The sequence below is a fragment of the Artemia sp. Qi Xiang Cuo genome, chromosome 21 (assembly GCF_049724085.1).
Source record: "Artemia sp. Qi Xiang Cuo chromosome 21, ASM4972408v1, whole genome shotgun sequence".
Lineage (NCBI taxonomy): Eukaryota > Metazoa > Arthropoda > Branchiopoda > Anostraca > Artemiidae > Artemia > Artemia sp. Qi Xiang Cuo.
The window spans coordinates 18331700-18352448 of record NC_142814.1 but is presented as its reverse complement, the minus strand read 5'-3'; the positions used below and the strand labels follow the sequence as shown (position 1 = coordinate 18352448).

The 20749-nt window shown below is 33.8% G+C and overlaps 1 protein-coding gene across 1 annotated transcript in view; it reads left to right on the top strand.

Moving 5' to 3' along the window:
- Positions 1–20749, top strand: part of Smu1 (Smu1 spliceosomal factor) — a 52447-nt gene that overhangs the window by 22170 nt on the left and 9528 nt on the right. Inside the window, exons 3-7 of the mRNA XM_089106667.1 lie at positions 957–1071; positions 10703–10891; positions 13530–13759; positions 16089–16178; positions 18189–18424. Of these exons, the coding sequence (XP_088962793.1) occupies positions 957–1071; positions 10703–10891; positions 13530–13759; positions 16089–16178; positions 18189–18424 (860 nt within the window). The remainder of the gene's footprint in view (positions 1–956; positions 1072–10702; positions 10892–13529; positions 13760–16088; positions 16179–18188; positions 18425–20749) is intronic.

Genomic DNA, 20749 nt, shown 5'->3' with positions numbered 1-20749 from the left:
CAAATTAAAGTTTACTTGATCTTCTTTACCAATGAAAAAGAAAAAAAAAATTGTTGGAGGGAATTCTGCAGAAAAATCTATCAAATTTTTTTTTCTCTTTCGAAAAAATACTTTTTTGATGTATTTTCATTTAAAAATGAATATTATTAAAAAAAAACTATTATTCAAAAAATAATATTAAATAAAACTCTTTGTAAATTGGTGATGTGAATGAGTCAAAATAGTGTTTAGTATTTATGTATCATTTCTATTTAGTACCATCTTTTGAGGTTTGGATTTCTGATGGAACCTTTTGTTTTCAGTATCAAATCAAGTATTGGATATTAATATTAAACCAAATTAAAAGTTGAACTTTCTCAGTTAAAGATAAGAACAGGGACTCAATTAAAACATTGAGAACAGGGACTAAATAAAAGGAACGTTTTAAAGAGATATGGGACGATCATTTTGAGAATTTGAACCAAGAAACAGAACCAAGGTTGATTTATTAGAAAACTTCTAGCCATTTCAGTTGGGTTGAAATTGTTTCATGTAAAATGTGAATGATTTGCGTATTGCTAGTGCAATGCCTAAACATGCACGTACATCTTATTCACAATGTTCTTTAAACCAAGAGGAATCAATTTTGTGTTGTAACATTTTTTGGGGGAGGAGATAACCCTCCCCCCAAAATAATAAAATAATATTTTATACTTGGTTTTAGCTTATTTTGTCAGTGGAAAAAATATGTGAGTTTTTGATCAAGCCATGAAAAAAGGCTTATTTGTTCTGTTTCTCTTATATTTGGACAAACATATCTCTTCTAGTGAGTACTGTGCTTAGAAATGAAAATAGGAATTGGAATTACTCATTTTATTTATGTTTGGTCTGGCTGCTATAGTAGGTTGACAGTTACTTTTTATTGGGTTTATCTTTTTATTAGTTTATTTGTACCTTTAATTTATTTTTTATTAAAGGTTGTATTAGAACTGATAGAGTTGAGAGAAATTGGAGCAGCCAAATCATTACTAAGACAAACTGACCCAATGCTGATGTTGAAGCAACTTGAAGCAGATAGATATCTTCATTTAGGTAATTTTTATTAATAAAATACGCGGTTATAGTTTTTTCTGGTATTTCAACAGCTGAGTCCATCCTAGGTGAATGGTTAGCACGCAAAACTCAGAAGCTAAGGGTCGCTCTATGGTTTGGGGCTACAAAAGCCAAAGCCCTATTAGACAAGTCAAAAATTCATGGTTTGAATGGGCACCAATGGAATCTAGGTGAGAATACAGGAAGCGTTGAATGATCTGTCGCCTCCCATTTAAAGCACTCCTGAAAGAGGGTAGAGTATCCAGAGGCAGTTTTAGGGGAGGGACATAGGGGCACTTGCCCGGGCGCAGAAACCTTAGGGGCACAAAATTTTAAATAAATAATCTAACGGTTACAATGTAATTTTTAAAATTTTGTTTTTATTAAAATAAAGTAGAGGAGCAGTTAATAAATCAAAATGATTAATAAACATTAAAGAACTAATAAAATAGAAATAAGACAAAAACAAAAAATAATTAAATAATAATCTTTAAACTAATCAAATAAAATAATTTAAAATAAATAATTAAATACTTTAAATAATGAATTAAAAATAAAATTGTAATATAATTAATACATTAAAAATATTTTTGTTAATAAATAAAAGTTCTGTTAAAATTTGGGCTGAAAACTTTGTGGGTGACAAGGGATGGGGAGCTAACAAGATTTTGCCCCGGACACAAGAGAGGCCAGAATCGCCATTGAGAGCATCGGGATATCGACACCTGCGGATACATCGAACCTCATTGGTGTGCATGCAAAATATCGTTGTTTTTTGCTATATTTTAACAGTTTCTAGCCTACACTGAGTTTGAACACCTGATTTATTTTAACACTATTTTCATATTAGTTGTCTTGAATTGTCTGTTAAAATCTAGAAATAAGTAAAATGTTGAAACGTGCTTTTTTTTTTTTTTTTTTTTTTTTTTTTTTTTTTTTTTGAGAAGTCAGTAAACATTCAATGAACGAACTGTAATTTTGATCTTTTTTGTCATAGTTGCTGGCAAGAAAAATTCTGTCTGAATGAAATGGAGCAAAGTGTCAAATCGCCTCAAATGGCACCTAATTAGTTTATACTTGAAGTAATGAATGCTATCTATTTGGTTATATTGGTAAAATGAAAAAATGGGAATTTTAAATGTGCAATTTAAATGTCACTTAAGGCCCATTCACAGTGAGATTTTATTAATACCGATATTTAGCTAGCGATAATTTGAGGCAATCAGAACTCTTCTAGAATTTTTCAACCAATCAGAAAATTCTGGGAAAAATCCGATTGGCTCAACTTTGTGCTAGCTAAATCTCAGTGTTAGTAAAATCTCATTGTGAATGGGCCTTTTGGATGTTCTTTTTGAACTATTTTTCATATTAGTTTTCATGAATTTGTCTGTTTAAATTTGCAGATTTAAAATGTTCAAGCGTGCTTAATTCTTTTTTCTTTATGATTTTTTAATGCAAGTTTATACACTTAATTTCAACAAGACATAGCAATATGCTTATGAAATATGTACCATGAAGTTTTTATTCACATATATGGAAAGGTCAGGAAGTCTTGTGGGATAATTCTGGTAGGAGGAGCATATCTAAATGATGTTCTTTTGTACCATATCTTGAACCACTTCCATTGTCACTAACTCGTTTGCTTTTGGAAATTACAAGGTATGGAAATTATTATTTGACTGAATAAGTTGGATTTCACGTTTGTGGGACAACTCAGACCCAGTAATCATTTTTGAGCTACAATTGTGCACCCAAACGTTAGATTTCTTGCAAGGCCGTACCCAGGATTTTTTGTCGGAGGAGGTTTTACTCAAAAATAATTTTTTTTTTTTGGGGGGGGGGGGGGTTACACAAAAAACCGCAAAAAACACATACAAAATTTGTTTATGTCCATTTTTGTTACACTTTTATGAGTCAGACAAACATTTTGAGGGGGGGGGGGTTCAAACCCCCTAACCCCCCCTGGATACGGCCTTGCTTTCTTGAATGTTTGTCGGCCAAAATACCCTCAGTTGTCTCTCAGAATTTGAAGTCAGATGAGAGAAAAAACTAAGCACACACAGTGATGTATAATTGCGCCTTGGTTATTATGAAGGAGGGGCAGTGGGCCATTGTTTAGGCAGGAGAAAGGGGGGGGGAGCAAACGTCTTAAAGAGTGCAACTTTCCATGAGCCTTCAGACAAATTAAATAAAAAAACGTGATTTTTCAACTGAAAGTAAGGAGCAACATTAAAACTTAAAACAAACAAGAGATTATTACGTATATAAAGGGGATTACCCCCTCCTCAACACCTTGCTCTTTACGCTAAAGTTTTTTAGTACTTTTAAAAAAAAACTTCTTATTGTTCTAATTAAACGACCCTTGTGTTTCAGGAGCCGTTCTTAAAGAATTGGGACAAAATTAAAAATTTAGCGTAAAGAGCGAAGAGCTGAGGAGGGGGCAATCCCATAAAGAAAGAAAAACGAGCAAAAATTGGTTTTTTTTAGGCCAAATGAAAATACTGAAAAAACAAAGCGAATATTTCGAGAGGACAAACGCCTCTCTTCTTCAGCGCAAAACGAAACGATGTATCCAAATAAAGTGCATAAGAGAAGAAAACAACAACAAAAAACAAACGTGGAGAGTCAATGTGAAAAGAACCAAAAAACCAAAGAAAAAAAAAACAACATAAAAGATTAACAAAATTCAATAAAAGCCAAATAATAAAAGAATGAAAATCAGATACCTAACAAACATAAAAGCAAGCTATTCGCCAGTATCCGCGATTTGCAAAAAATCCAAAAAAAATCATAACTGTCATCGACGGATGCTGGCGAACAACTGACAAAGAGAAGGAACCAATTCATTCACTAAAAAAACAAAACGAACCAGCAATTAAATAAGTTGGAGAACTATGATAAGATAAGATAAGATAAGATAAGATAAGGGTTTATTCCAAAAACAACACAACGCAAAAAACAAATGACCTTCCATAAGCTAACGCTTTTTCGGAAGTATTTACCCTATTAAAATTAACACTTATAATAACATAATAAAGAGAAAGAAGAGAAAAAAAGAGAAAAAGAGGAAAGAAAGAAAAAAAGAAGAAAAAATGAAAATCCTACACTCACTCGGCTCCTGGTCGCAATAACCAAAAATCAATACTTCACATACTCCAAAACTTCCCGCCGCCATCCCATAAATAATAAATAAACAAAACAAAAAAAAATAAAAATATATAGGAAGAACGGGTTCCGGGCAAACCTGAGAGTGACTCAACTATACCACCCTTTAAACAAATTCATACAAATTCATACCTATGGAGACAAAGGGTTTTAAGGTCCCGACGGAACTCACATAGATTCACTGAACTTTTTAAAGAAACAGGCAAATTATTCCAGACAACTGGCCCCACATGACGTATTGAAAATAGCGATCTAGTACTAGTAACTTGAGGTGTCCGTATATCTCTAGCATGACGATTAGGATAATTGTGTACATCATCACCAGAAATAAATAAATTTAAAAAACACTTGGGAACCAAATTAGAAAAATACTTAAACATAAATAACCCATGGTAAAATTTCCCAAGACCTGACACAGGGATAATATTTAACTGTACATATTGGGATCTCACCGAAGTTCTCCGGTGAGAACTTCGGTGAGATCCCAATATGTACAGTTATGTCAAAACAGTTATGTAAATACAGTTATGTATTTACAGTTGTGTCATTGGGTTTTGGATTCTAATCATTACATTTCTTTCATAGACCCATTGACATCTAAGGGTTTGTTCGCATATTTCAGTATATGACTTAAAAAGTGGTTCAATGTTTATTTCAAGGACTAATAAAGTATCTGCTTCTCTTTCAAGAAAGACAAAATATGACTCGTTCATTCTTAAATCCCCGGAATTTCTGTTTAAAGCTAGACCTAAATGTTGGTATTTATAAATTTCAATAGCTTCTCTGTAGTGCTGGACAATACCTATGTCATGCAAAATAAGGCTAGCTTGATTAAACAAAATAGTATGGTCTTGTTTTTCAAAAATGTTCTCTGCAAGGGCAGAGTCAAAATTTTCTGTTTTTTTCCGCTTTTTAAGTGTATTATTAATTAAACTAGAGTGCTAAGTTAATCTATCCATTAGTCGCTGATCAGTTCTTCCGATATACCAAAGACCACACGAGCAAGTAATTCTGTAGACACCGGAGTTTTCACCTATCGGGATAGGGTCTTTACCTTGATAAATTTTGGACCTGATAGTTTTTCTGGGTCTATAATAAGTGTAAATGTTATTTTCCTTAGATTTTTTGAAATGTGGTCTGAAACCCCTTTAACGTATGGGAGACCAAGATAAACTAAATTTTCCCTTTGATTTGTGTTTTCTGTGGAATTATCTGATAATCTTTTAATGCGTTTTGCAATCACAGAATTTATTAAACTAATTGGATAACCATTCCCAAATAAAATATCTTTAAGGTGGTTGAGCTCTAAATCCAAGAAACGTGTTGAACAAACTTTCAATGCTCTATCAACTAGAGAAGTGACAACTCCTCTTTTCACAGCTGGAGAATGATTAGAGGAATAACTTAAGTAACGGTCATTATGTGTGGGTTTTCTATAGACACTAAACTCGAAACATGAATCATTCCGGTGCACCAGAACATCTAAGAAAGGAAGACGCCTCTCTATCTCTGATTCCTGAGTAAATTTCAGTTTTGGATCCAAGGAGTTGAGCAAGTGAAGAAAAGAACCCAGAGACTCGTCACCATGCTCGTCACAATCCCTTTCACATATGTAATAATTTCTGTTCGTTTTAAATTTTAATGTTGCTCCTTATTTTCAGTAGAAAAAACTTGTTTTTTTTTTCATTTAAATTCCGATTGTTTTTTAAATAATTCCAGGAAATCTGGCATCAGCTCAACGGAGAAATCTCAACTATAACGGAAATGTCCTCTAGGTATTGTTGTCTCAATGTAAGCTAGTTAATGAGAACGACCCCTTACAGCTCCACACGCGAAATTCGGATGGAAATGAAAAAAAAATAAACATAAAAAGAATTTTGTATATGATTGCCTGCAAATATCCCCAGTTTATAATTTCCCCTGACAAGTTCACCCCTTGAAAGGACCCCCATCAGATCAATTTAAATTATATATATATATATATATATATATATATATATATATATATATATATATATATATATATATATATATATATATATATATATATATATATATATATATATATATATATATATATATATATATATATATATATACATATATATATATATATATATATATATATATATATATATATATATATATATATATATATATATATATATATATATATATATATATATATATATACATATATATATATATATATATAATTTAAATTGATACACTAAAAATTTTGCCTTAAAAAAATACGGATGTAGATATGTCACGAGTTTGGGAAAATTCGTTTAGAGTCTGAATTTTGGATAGACATTTTCCATGGGAATGACGTTATATTCATATGCATTTTAAGAACACAAAATGATAAATGACGGTATTGCAATGCCATATGTGCTTATATAAAAGGTTGCATGAATGTTACAGCTGCAAATGACGTCATATGAAAAATTAACATAATTATATTTTCAGTTACGTCATTTACTGTATAAAACGTGCTGTGTACAGACAAAATTTATCAGTATAAATGAAAAGGTGTTGTATACAGACGATATCTCACTAGTATTGAGAAAAAATGCTGAAAGGACGATCCAAAAAACACATATTTTCAACTGCGGATACTGCAAAGTCTTTTGAGCAACAAGAAGAAGTTTTTGTCCAACAACCTGGACTAACTGATATTATTCGACAAGACAACAGCTGCCACAAAATCAGCCTCTTCAGAAAATCGCTTAAAAAAGTCACTTTCTTTTTCAACAAGGAAGAGCTTTTAGTCAGAAGAATTACTGGTAAAGTTTTTTGTCCGCATACAGGTTTTAATAACGTCAAAGATGTAGAAAGAGTGGTTGAGCTTACCTCTGACAGTAAGTCATTAATAAGAGTAATGAAGGCAATCAGGAAGAGAATTGTTGACGACACAAACTGGCTCTGTCTACACCAAACGGTACTCTTGTTATACCATTTACTCGAAAATGGTGGCCCGGGAGTCTTTGAAATAAGTGATACATGGCGTGACAAAATAGAGTATTTACAATTAATTGGTCCGTCATCACCTAAAAATGGAGTAGAGAGAATGACTACAGAAGATTTAAGTAAGAAAATTCTGAGAAAATTAGATTTATGGAAGTTGGAAAGCCTAAATGCTCAAGTCAATAGCCCCATTGAATCAGACAGAACCCCAAGTGCCTTTGGGGGCAAATCAAGAGCAAATCCAAAGACTATGAATGATTCAAGCCATATTCTTCTTATAAGTAATTCCTCTTGTAAAAAAGTACAACAAGACGATACCAATAATACCAGACCTCAAGCACCAACCGTATCACCTCGATACGAAGCAGCCCTAAAGGCACAAGTAAAGTTAACATTGACACCGGTCAAAATTTGCCCACTACAGACGTCGTTAGATGACATGGTAGAATCCACTCCATCAGTTATGCTACCAAGTCTACAGGAAGCTTCTAGTTCTACCGAATTTATGGAACCAACGCGTAATTTTTTTACTGCTCAATGGGTAAATGCTCATTTCAATAACCCCATCCAATCAGGCAGAACCTCATGTGCCTTGTGGGGGCAAATCAAGAGCAAATCCAAAGACTATGGATGATGCAAGCCAGATTCCGAAATATAATTCCTCTAGTAAAAAATAAAACAAAACGATACCAATAGTATCAGACCTCAAGCACCAACCGTACCACCTCGAAACGAAGTAGCCCTGGAGGCACATGTAAAGTTACCATTCACTCAGACCAACATTTGCCCACTAAAGACATTGTTAGATGACATGGTAGAATTCGCTCCATCAGTTGTGCTACCAAGTCTACAGGAAGCTTCTAGTTCTACCGAGTTTATGGAACCAACGCGTAATTTTAGTACTTCTCAATGGGTAAATGCTCAAGTCAATAACCCCATTGAATCAGACAGAACCCCAAGTGCATTTGGGGGCAAATCAAGAGCAAATCCAAAAACTATGGATGATGCAAGCCAGATTCTGATATATAATTCCTCTAATACTGAATTCACCAGGCCAGTAGGTAGCTTTAATGCAGCTTCTAGTAAAAAAAATAGAACAAGACGATACCAATAGTAGAAGACCTCAAGCACCAATGTTTTGACCCCCCCTCCCCCGAAAAACATAATATTACTAAATATATTTCCCTAAGTAATAAAAGGTGCAGATTCTGCTGGGTAAGGCTGCTCTTTCAGTGGTGCTAGTTTTTCGTAACTAAACCCATATCCAAGTACCAAAGTTTACTCTCTGGTTACTTTTCCATACTCTGGCCTATCAAAACTAGCAAACGAGCTTGATCATTTCTATGCTACAAGGTAATCCTCCACTTCTCACATTTTCTAGTGACCTTCGACATAGTTTTTCCTGTCTCACAATATTTCTTTCAAGAGACCCATTAGGTTACGAGAGATCCCATAGTTTAAAAGGGCTGTAGGCGTTTGCCCCTCCCCGGAAATTACTTCCTGGAAAATGCCCCCCTCCCGGAAAATACCCCCCTCCCGGAAAATACCCCCCTACGGAAAAAAACTCAAATAAAATTCTCAAATTTGGAAAGCCTTATTTTCCACGGGGGAGGGGGGTATTTTCCGCGGGGGGGATATTTTCCTCATTTTTTTCTGCGGAAGGGGGATATTTTCCGGGAGGTAAACGCCGGCCACCATTTAAAGGATGTGCAAGGCGTTCTTCAACAGCTTTATTGGGCCTAAAAAGTTCAATTGTCGTTATAATTTTCGCTACCTCTCATCTTTTAACAGTAAATCTCTTTGTTCTTCACTCTCGTTTTTGACTTATTGTAATTATCGTTTTTGCAATTATTCTAACAGCAATTTTTTTTTGTCCTTCATTTTCATTTATCATTAGTTCAGATATTTTTTTTCAATGCCCTTTGGCCTAGCTGCTTGGATTGGTCTTGTCACATTTGATGGTCCAGTTTGGTCATTTTAAGCAATTCTTAATTTACGTTTTTTTCCCTCAAGGTGCATCTTTTGCAGAACTTGTGGGTGGGTGGGGGCAGTAATGCTCCAAGCGCTTTTCGAGACAGCCCTACCCCTCCCCTACCAATTTATGAACTTTTTTTGGTAGATAATCATAAAGAAAACACCCAGATATTACGAATTGATGCTTCGAATAATATTTTCTTCAAACGGGGGCTCCTTTCTGCAGACCTTCTGGGAGTAGTAGCACCCCTCTTTGTGCCTGTCAGAACGACTTTGGAATCACCCTATACTTGATCAGTATATTTATTATTTCTGAATTCCAAAACGCCTTAGACAATACATTAAACTAATAAGGCAATAAACAAATAACCGATTAGGTCAAGAAATAATTCACATAATCTGGTAAACTTCACAAATCTTCTAAGAAAAAAATTGTAACCATGAGGTTAAAAGAGCTTTAGGGATATTTGATGTAATTACTGTCATTTATTAGATTCAGTGACTGTAGCAAAGAGCATGGGTAGCTTATAAGAGTGGAAACTGGCGCTAGTGTCGAAAAAACTATCAACGCCACCTAGCGCTTGGTGACACTTGTCAGTTTTTTTTTTCAAAGCTACAATAAGAATAATCAATTTAATTAGTAAAATTAGGGTAGTGATAAATGTCTGATCTCAGTTCCTGACACACATAAAAACGATTCCAAAGCTTGAAACACTGGGCCGTAAAGTAAAGAGAAAGTACATGTAACTATGTTGAGGAGGGAGAGTTCTGAATTTGACCCACCCCAAATATAAACAACTCAAAGAAAACAACAACTTGTTGGTTGTGTAATGGCTAAAACACAAGTTTTATTTAGTCGAACATTTACTACATTAAGTTGTTAAAATTTGTCTTGTAACGTTAAGCATTACCAATAGCTAACAAATAACATCTATATTGAAGTATTTTTGGCACTTCGCAAATTTCTCAGTCAAAAATTTCTACATCTTGTATTTATTGGACCAATATGCTTATATCTAAAGTTTTTCGGTTGCATTACTTCAATTTAAAATTAGTTAAACCTTGTAAGATTAGATTTCAATGCGTTTAACTTTATGATATCTGGCATGAGGTTCATCGTTACTTGGCAAGGGTGTATTCAATTTGTTCCCCATTTTTTTTTTTTTTGTACCAAGTTTAAACCCCCACCCCGAAAAGTTTTTTTTTGTAACTTCCTCCCTCAAAAAAAAAAATCCTGGATACGCCACATTACAAGGACAGAGACAGCAATGTGTCCAGTGTATTTTGTAATTAGATATATGGAAGATAGGGGGGAGGGGTTGAATCCTACCCGGGACTGGTCTGAGGATCTTTCCCAGAGCAATGATAGGAAAAACTTTGTTGAAACACTTGTGAACTGGATATCTAAGTCTAGGTTTCTTATGACAGTATACTTTTGGTATAATTTTCTGGCCTTTCCTCTCCTTCCTCCCAAGAAAGTTTTTCAAATGAGTTGCTCTATTTTGCTGTTTCTTCTTTGCAGAAAATTTGTTAGCAAGATCTTATTTTGATCCTCGGGAAGCTTATCCAGATGGTGGGAGTAAGGAAAAGCGAAGAGCAGCGATTGCGCAGGCTTTAAGTGGCGAAGTTTCTGTTGCACCACCGTCTAGACTTTTGGCACTACTTGGGCAGGCTCTGAAGTGGCAACAGCACCAAGGACTCCTCCCACCAGGTTCTATTTATGTTTTTTTTGGTCTCCTTCTGGCCTTCTAATTTTTTTTTTTATTTAATTTTTTTTTTTTGCAATGTGCATCAGAAACAATATTTTCTCTTACTAAACAAATATATCGTTTTGACATAAATTTGTAACATTACTATAAAAAGTAAAAAATTAACTGAAGGTTTTGTATTGAATCTGCTTCATTTTGAAATAATGTATTACAGCTCAAATACTATGCTATTATGCTATGTTAAAAGCACCGAACAATGAACTTTCTATTTTTTTTTAAAGATATAAAAAAAACATGGATCGACACGGATCCCGCTCATAGAGCCGATTCCTCCGCCCTATCCTCCCTGTGTACTCCTGTGACTGGAAATGTCATTTTCAAGTTTAATAATTAACGATTTAGTTAATTCAAATTAACTTAATTTCACTTTTTATACTTTTTCCTCAGTTGGTTTGGTGTTCTCATCGAAGTAACTCTAATAGCTTCTTTTCCCTACGTGGATCAGTTGCGATAGTTGTAATTTTGTTAGTATTGGTGGTGGATTTTTTTTTGTTTTCTTTTTTGTTTCTTTTTTTTTTCTTTTTTTCTTTTTTTTTTTTTGGATCAGATGTATCTTTTTAATATTGGTCTCTCTTTGTTAGTTTTTTTTTCAAATTAAAAGTTTTAATTTAATTAAGTGTTTGGTTTTAATTTAATTTTTAATTCAGATTCAGGTTTTATTTCAATATTTTAATCCAATGAATATAATATGGACTTTTCAAATACTTAAATAAGTTCTGAGACAAAACTAGCTAAATGTTAAGTGAAGCTGGAGAATTTTTTTTCTTTTCATTTTTTTTGTTAGTACTATAGAAAACAAATACAATAATAAAGAATAAAAACTGAAAGAGTAAAAGAAAAAGAAATCCATAAGATATTGTAGCCCCGAAAGCTGGGCTTGTAGGGGGGGAGGGGGAGGGCAAGCGACCAAATTCTCCCCTCCCTCATAAAGGCAACCTTATTAAAGGAGCCAAGGGTGTGTTTTCAGAAGGAAAAGGACTTGATTTCAGCAGGAAAAGACTTTGTTTTCAGCAGGAAAATAGGAAATTTGTTTCGGTAAATACCTCAGCTAAGTTGGCTTTAATGCAAGACGAAGCTTGACAACGATAAGAATAAAATGACGGGAGGAAAATAAAATTATGGAAAAAGAAAACAAAGAAAGCATGAAAATTAAAATAAAATGAATAAAAATGATAAATATCTTCGAGTGAACGTTGATAAACCGAAAATTAAAAATAAAAACCATTCTATGTAGAAAACAAGCACAAAAATTGAAAAATGGATAAAACAAAGTCAGAATTGGTCATATGAAAACAAAATCTAGGAATCAGGATATATAAAGGAAACACAGACGAAAAATAATTATAGCTCAAATTGGGAAGATAAAGGGAAAAAAATTGGAAGTTCGCAAAATCAAACCATTGCATGAAAAGTAAAAATGTAACCCCTTCCCCAAAGTGGCCTCAAAGCCATCAATTCATTGTGTATATTGGGGAAGGGGAGGTAGATCGATGTAATCTACCAATCAATTTGTCTACAGGTTTATAAAGACTTGGTCTTTCTGTTGATGCTGAAAGCGTTAACAAGTGTTTTTTTTTTATTTCTACTGCGCTTCTGTTTGGTTTTCTTAATTTTTTTAACATTCTCTTAATTTTTTAGGGTTTTCGATTCTCTGTTTTACCATAGCTTTGATAAAGAATGAATTTCTTTACTTTTTAAGCTGCAATTGAGGTTATTAGTGCCATCTATTTAGTTGTATTAATTAAAAAGATGGTAATCTGTATTTTACTAACACCGCGATTTAGCTAGCGATAATTTGAGAACTCTTCTAGAATTTTCAACCAATCAGAAAATTCTATAAAAAAATATGATTGGCTCAAATTTATACTAGATAAACTCGGTATTAGTTAAATTTCCTTGTGAATGGGATTTTAGGATGTTCTTTTTACGCTGTTTTTCACGATTGTCTGTTAAAATCTGAGAAGAAGTAAAATGTTGAAGTTTTTTGTTGATTTTTAAAGTTTGTTAGTTTTTTTTTGATTTTATGATTTTTAATGTAAGTACAAGGTCTTCGTAAGTATTTATTGGTAATGACTGTCAATAGTTTAGTTTGTCTGGTCCTATTTTGAAGGGCTTACTTTGAAGTGTTGTTTGAGTAAATATGCAATGTCTCAAAAAAAGTTTCCTAGGCTATCGGTAGTATGGACTGGCTGGATTATGGTGGGAGTTACAGCAGCGTATGGTATATATACAGTTAGAATTCTCTGTGATAAGTGATATCTGAGCTATAGGTGTTATAGATGAAAAAATAAGACTGTAAATTATTTATCACATTGAAAAAAATGGATTTTTTCCAAAAATTATAATCAATATTTGTAAATCAAAATTTATAATTTGTTTTATTTGTATTTAAAAAGTATGTTTTGCAGCTTTACAGTGACATTTTTCAAATTTTTTTTTTCTTCTTTTCTCTCTATGTTCTATTTTATCAAGTAGGAAACAAAACAATGACAACGTAATTATTTGCATCTTCTTTCGTTATTTGTTATTTTTTTCTTTGGCTTTTTACTTTTTCTGATCAACATTTTCAATATTTTTAAGGAACACAGATTGATTTATTCCGTGGGAAAGCTGCTATTAAAGAGCAAGAAGAAGAACAACCTCCAACACAAATATTGAGGCAAATTAAATTTGGATTAAAATCTCACGTTGAATGTGCTCGATTTTCACCAGATGGACAGTTCCTTGTGACGGGTTCTGTTGATGGTTTTATTGAAGTTTGGAATTTCACAACTGGAAAAATTCGAAAAGATCTGAAGTATCAAGCGCAGGTAAGCAAAATAAACTGCACTTGAGTGGGAGGCTGTTGGGCTCCCTCCTTCTCTGATTTCGTCGAACGATTAGGAAACTAAGTGAACTGCCTCTCAACTCTGTTGGAATGGGTGAACTGCAGAGGGTGTGGAGGCTAGTTGAGTGAAGTCCTTTCTCCCAAAACGTAAATTCATATAAATATAAATTTTCTGTTTCTGTAATGGCTATTAAATACATATCTTTAATTTTGATTGCTCTTCCCACTCTCAAGCATGGGGACTCTTAAGTAACAGTCTATATTTGCCTGCTGGGTAATACCGCTTGGGACTCTTCTAGAAAATTTGGATGTCTGAGTTGTTCTAGTTATTCATTGCACTCTAACGTTTGTTTTTTCTTTTCTGTGGTCAGTGGCAACAATGGTGAGGGATGCGTAGGTTTTCTGCCCTCCCAAGGTGCTAAGGGGGACTCTGCGTCAGAGGACATGTGAAAATGCCACTCCCTTTGAGGAATCTTGCTGTACCAAAAACATCGATACAAGTACTACAAATAATTTTTTTTGCCAATTGACTGGTTTGTTTGGCTGTTTGTCTGTTAGACTTAAGTTTGCTAAATTTGATTTTTTTTTTTTTCTTGTTTGTTCTTTTCTTTATAATTTTTTCTTCGAAAAATTGATCCTGTACTTGGCAGTAGCGTTTACAGAGTTGTGTGTTCTTGTGGGAAGTTTTACATTGGCAGAACCCTTCAGCAGATGGGAGAAAGACTTCACGAACACAAGCTGTGAATAAATGAATCTTGAAAATCTAAATGTGAAAATGATGATTTTTACTCTGCTTTAGCCCCCCACGCTTTTGAACTTCCAGATGATTAGTTCTTTTTGACGAGGCAATTTAAATTTTCGCGGTTAATGATTTACCACAATCTTTCAAGGACATAATTGAAAGCAAAACCTTGCTTTAAATAAAGATAACGGATACATTCCCACAAACCCAATTTGAGATAATTTAATGCTAAAGGAATCAAGTAAAATTCTAAAACAAGCCTAAAACATAATAAAAATAATAATAGGAAATATATATAAAATATTTAAATAAATAAAAAGTATATAATAACAAATAAAAAATATATAAAAATATAAAAAAAATATATAATAAATGAAATATGTAATAAATAAAAAAATAATAATAACAATAAACATAAATAAAAAAATAAAGACAAGACCAAATAAAAAACAAGATCGAGTGCACACGATTGCAACGTAATTGACGAAAGTTATATGGCTCATAAGAAACACTTTTCTAAATGCATTTTTTGTATTACTTTACATCATATATTAAAATTGTTTTCTTTTTCTAGGAACCGTACTTATGATAAGATTCTTTGTTCTCAAGTGTATAAGGAAAACTCACACAAAAAATTAATTCCATAAATGTTCTGATTATCTAGTTTCAAGGCCGTACCCAGAGGAGGGGGTTCAACCCCCCCCCCCCGAAACGTTTGACTCGTAAGAACGTAACAAAAATGAATATAAACAAATTTTGTATGCTTTTTTTGAGGTTTGTTTTTGTGTACCCCCCTCCCCCTCCGAAAAAAAATATTTGAGTAAAACCCCCTCCGAAAAAAATCCTGGGTATGGCCTTGTTTGGTTTCTACCTAAGATCTGTTTGAGACTCTTGCTGGGATTGTTTTCCATTTTCATTTGCCTTTTGACTTTTTAATAAATAATGATAATAAGAGTAGGTGGTCTCTCTTTGAAAATGTCAGAGTTCAGGCTAATTAGAAAATGTTCGTTCTATGAATGTGTTTGGACATTCCTTGATGTTATGACTTAGAAACTGATTGAGAACATGCTCCATTCAAAATTTCGAAAAAGGTCTAATCGTCCCTAGCAGAGAACATGACCAATGACAGTAACCTCTGGGCATGGCAATCTGTTCCCTTGGCCAGTGGTGACCACAAAACAACCTACTAGCAAAAACGATCGCTAATTTTGTATTTTTTGGCTAATTTTTGCCAATTTTTCTTTGCCTAATTTTTGATTTCTTTTTTTAGGACAACTTTATGATGATGGAAGAGGCAGTTTGATTTCTTTTTGATTTCTTTTTTTAGGATTTTTATATGATTTCTTTTATATGATTTCATTTTATATGATTTCTTTCTTTGATTTTAATTTTTGATTTCTTTTTTTAGGACAACTTTATGATGATGGAAGAGGCAGTTTGATTTCTTTGATTTCTTTTTGATTTCTTTTTTTAGGATTTTTATATGATTTCTTTTTATATGATTTCTTTTATGTGATTTCATTTTATACGATTTCTTTCTTTGATTTTAATTTTTGATTTCTTTTTTTAGGACAACTTTATGATGATGGAAGAGGCAGTACTTTGTCTTGCATTTAGTCGGGATTCGGAAATGCTCGCTTCTGGAGGTCAGGATGGAAAGGTACTAAGATACATTCATGTGTCACTAAAACATAACACTTTTTCATTTTTAGTTTTTTGGCCCTGACGAACCAATCCGAAAAGGTATTCAATCTCTCATTTGGCTCTTAGTCCCTTTTAATCATTTTCCTAGTGTGATTTTGTCCCAATATGGGCCATGTCCTAGTTTCTGACATGTAGAAATTGGTAGCAGGCAACGTCTTTTGTACCAAATTTTCGAGTCTGGAAGGATTGAAAACAGAATTATTGAAAAATTCTTTGACTTTCCTCTTTCGGTATTTTTAGTGAATTTTATTTGGGGGGTGTTTTGCACAATGATTTTTTTCGGGGGGGGGGGGGGGTCACACATAAAAAGGTCAAAAACGCATAAAAAATTTGTTTATGTCCATTTCCTTTTTGTTTGTACGAGTCAGACAAACGTTTCAGAGGTGGGGGTGGGGGGGGGGGGGTTCAACCTCCCTACCCCCCCCCCTGAAAACTGAAAAAAAAATTGCTGAAAAAATCTTTGACTTTCCTCCGTGTTAAAGTTTTTTTTGTGATATTAAATATTTGAAATTGCTAAAGTACAGATTTTGATCGTACAACGTAAATGATTTATTTGCGATAATAATAATTAATTATGAATTAATGATAATTAATAATAAATAGTTAATAATTAATAAAAACTAATTAATCGGTAATTGTCCATAAGTCCCAACCGATCAGTAACCTTCAGATCTGAAAATAGTCTTATGACGCAATGCAACGGGTACGTGAAACCATAGGAAATACGCAATTAAGATTTACAATGACCTCTTTAATATCTTGAGGACTTTGTTATACTAACAGAGGATCCAAACCAAATCCTACCAAATGCGCTTTTCCCTTTTCCCCCCCCCCCCCCCCCTGATTAACCCTGGCTCCCTCATTCTGCCTCCACTAAATGCTCTATTTATACCTTAATGAAATTTTCCATATAAAGAGAAAGAAGGTTTTCTCCCTCGCCCCAATATGATTGAAATTTAAATAAGTAAATCCAATCCCCTCCATGGTTTTTCTCACACTCTATTGGGTGAAATATTCTACTAATTTCTTTAAAATTGAACATTTTTGTGTATTTGACAGCTTAATGTGGATCGACGCTTTGTTTTTAATTAGTTTAATTAGTTTTTTAATTAGTTTAGTTTTTAATTAGTGAAAAACGAATTAAAATTATTTGTTGTTGTTTTTTTTTGTATTGCTGGACGTAAGAAGTGAATTTAGCTCTCTTAGAGCGTATGATGGTAGTCTTTTTGAAATAAATATTATCTTATATAAGTTTTTTAGAAGCCAATCTGGCCAAGTGCACTTTCACATTTTTTTATCCTCCTGTCAAAGTACTGAGTCAAATTTGTGCTATTACAGTCCTAAACTTTGTAAATGTGTTAGTTCAAAAAGTATAAATGCAGAAAAATTTACTACCAAAAAGGTTGCTCTTTGTGGTACGGCTGTCCTATCGAAAGTGGTGAGGTTTTTCAGAATCACAAGCCTATAGGCAAGGCCGTATCCAGGGGTGGGGTTAGGGGGTTTGAACATCCCGAAATGGTTCTACGACTGGTAAAAAACCGTAACAAAAATAAATATAAACTCAATTTTGATGCATTTTTAATGTTTTTTACCCCCCCACCCCGGAAAAAATCTTTTGTACCCCCTCCCCCGAAAAAAAATTCTTGATACGGCCCTGGATAATCCCGAAATGTATGTCCGACTCGTAAAAAAAAACATAACAAAAATGATTATAAACACAGTTTTGATGCATTTTTAATGTTTTTTACCCCCCCCCCCCCCGAAATTTTTTTTTTTTACAAATTATCCAAAAGTTTTACTGATTCGGTTCCATTGATATTTCATAGCCTGAAAAAATTAATAAAAAAATTAACTAATTAATTCCCGTTTTCGTTTCCTATAAAGTTCAAGCCATTCTATTACGTTTTTCTTTTTTTTTTTTCTTTTTTGTTCTTGTAATTAATGTGCGACCAATATTCTTTCACAGGTGAAAGTTTGGAAAATTACCACGGGTCAGTGTTTAAGAAGATTTGAGAAAGCCCATTCGAAAGGTATTACCAGTATTCATTTCGGAAAGGACAATTCGCAAATTTTGACGTCTTCATTTGACATGACTATTCGTATTCATGGGCTGAAATCTGGCAAAACACTAAAGGAGTTTCGAGGGCATTCGTCATTTGTTAATGAAGCGATTTTTTCATCAGATAACCATTACATTATCAGGTACATCGCTTTTTTTGGACAAATGATATTAAATTAATAAATAGTTAATGATAAACAAAGTAAATAGATAATTAAAAAAATAAAATTATAAAAATTAAAAATAATATGATACGCTAAATAAAATAAATTAGATTACATAGAATAACACATACATTTCACATGCTGACCAATAGTCCGCGTAGCGCAGGTAACTATTCTAAGCCTTAGGTCGGGAGTGCTGTGGGGGGTTTTGGGGCAAATCCCCCCACACACCCCACAGCACAGGGGGGGGGTGTTGGAATGCCATGCAAGAATAATAACTGCTGCTGTTAATAACATATTTTATCATCAAGGCACCTGACTCAATGACTGGATCATCCGACGCTGCCCATGTTTTCCCCCAAGATTTCTTCAAATCTTGATCACCGCACGTGGAAACGGAAAAAGATCGTTTTCAAACAGTTCAATGCCTCCTAGAAGAAGGTGCAAATCCAAATGCTAGAGAGGGAATGAATAGAACTTCTTTACATAATGCCACTGAAACAAATAGAATTGCCAGGAGGGCTATGTGGGGTTTTGGGGCAAATCTTCCGACGCTGGCCATGTTTTCCCCCAAAACTTCTTATATTCATGTTTGGAGCTAGGTCAACTCAGGCTGAGCTTACAGAGTAACACCGGTGACTCGCGTTTCAAACCAAATAACCAGCGGTACCTGGACTCGAACGCCTTCTCGAACACAGCAGATCAAGTTTGGCCTGCTTTCCACTTGGAAAATAAATTAAATAAGATAAAAAAAAATAGATAAAACGGAATAGGCTAATAAAAAACTAATAGATTGATAGCTTAAACTGTCCTAGAAATCGTACCATAAGATAATCTGCAGGGTTCATAATTAAGGGGGATCCATTCAGTTTCTTAGCATATCCATAAAACCTGTGGTAGCACAGTGGTTTAATGCTCTGTTTGTTGGGGTTCGATTCCCTTTGCCACAAGGTTGGGCAACTGGCTTGCTACCTGTCCCTTTAAAGAAGTTCCAATAACTAAAACTTTGAGTAACCTGTTGACGCCTTGTGTGCCATCAATGGCTCTGGAGGATCTTCATCTTTTATCCTTTTATACTATTTGATGCCCCAGTAGGATCCCATTGGTGGCACATTGTGTCCTATTTAGGAAACATAAGACATTGGAAGTAGCCTGCCGACACATTAAGTGCCATCACCGACTCTGGAGGATCATTTTTTTTTTATATTATTTGATGTCATAATAAATCCTATTGATGGCACATAAGGCGTCAACAGTACCCTGTCGATACCTTATGTGCCATCACCGACTCCGGAGGACCTTCATCTTTTATCCTTTAATACTATTTGATGACACAGTAGGATCCTACTGGTGACACATAGCATCCTATTTATGGCACATAAGACATTGCCAGTAGCCTTGCGACACCTTACGTGCCATCATGGGCCATGGAGGATATTTCTCCTTTTATCCTATTTGATGGCGCAAAAGGATCCTATTGATGACATAATATTGTTTATGGCACATAAGGCGTCAATAGTATCCTGTCGACACTCTATGTGCCGTAACCGGCTCTGTAGGATCTTCATCCTTTTATCCTATTTGATGGCATAATAGTATCCTACTGATGGCACAATATATCCTATTGATCACACACAAGAAGTTGACGGTATCCTTCCGTTGTCTTCTGTGCTATAAATGGCTCTAGTGGATCTTTACCCTTAATTTTATATTGTTCATGTAATTCGGCTGCATTTTCATAACATGCAATGTCTCTGCCTCTGATTAGACACCACTGCTTTTCCATTTACAACGAAATAAAAATACAGAAAAAAGGGGATCATTTTTCAGTAAGACAATAAAAATTAGCAGAATTTTTTTGTTCACTAATAATAACAAAAGTCCAAATATTGTTGCCTTATAAATTATGATTTGTAAAAAGTTGAGTTATCCTAACGGACGTTATTAAGAAGTGTCTTTTTTTTCATTTATTTAAATTTTCCCTTTTTCATTTCTCATTTCATTTTATTTATATTTGTGGTTTTTTCCCTTTTCTTGTTTTGCTCTTTCTGTTTTGTCTATTTTAGTTCAGTTTGTTTTGTTCTTTTCTTCTTTTCTTTTTCGTTGATAAAGGCTTCCGAACGTGAAGCTGAAATATTCAGACTTATATCATACTAGAGAAGGAAGGTTTTTTTTTTCATTATCTAAGTAGAATATTTTACCAGTTTTTCTATATTTTTGTTTCTTTTGGTTGTGAATAGTTTTCCTCTCTAGTCACCCACTACTGTACTGATGAAAAACCCATAGCCCCCTTATAGCCTAACA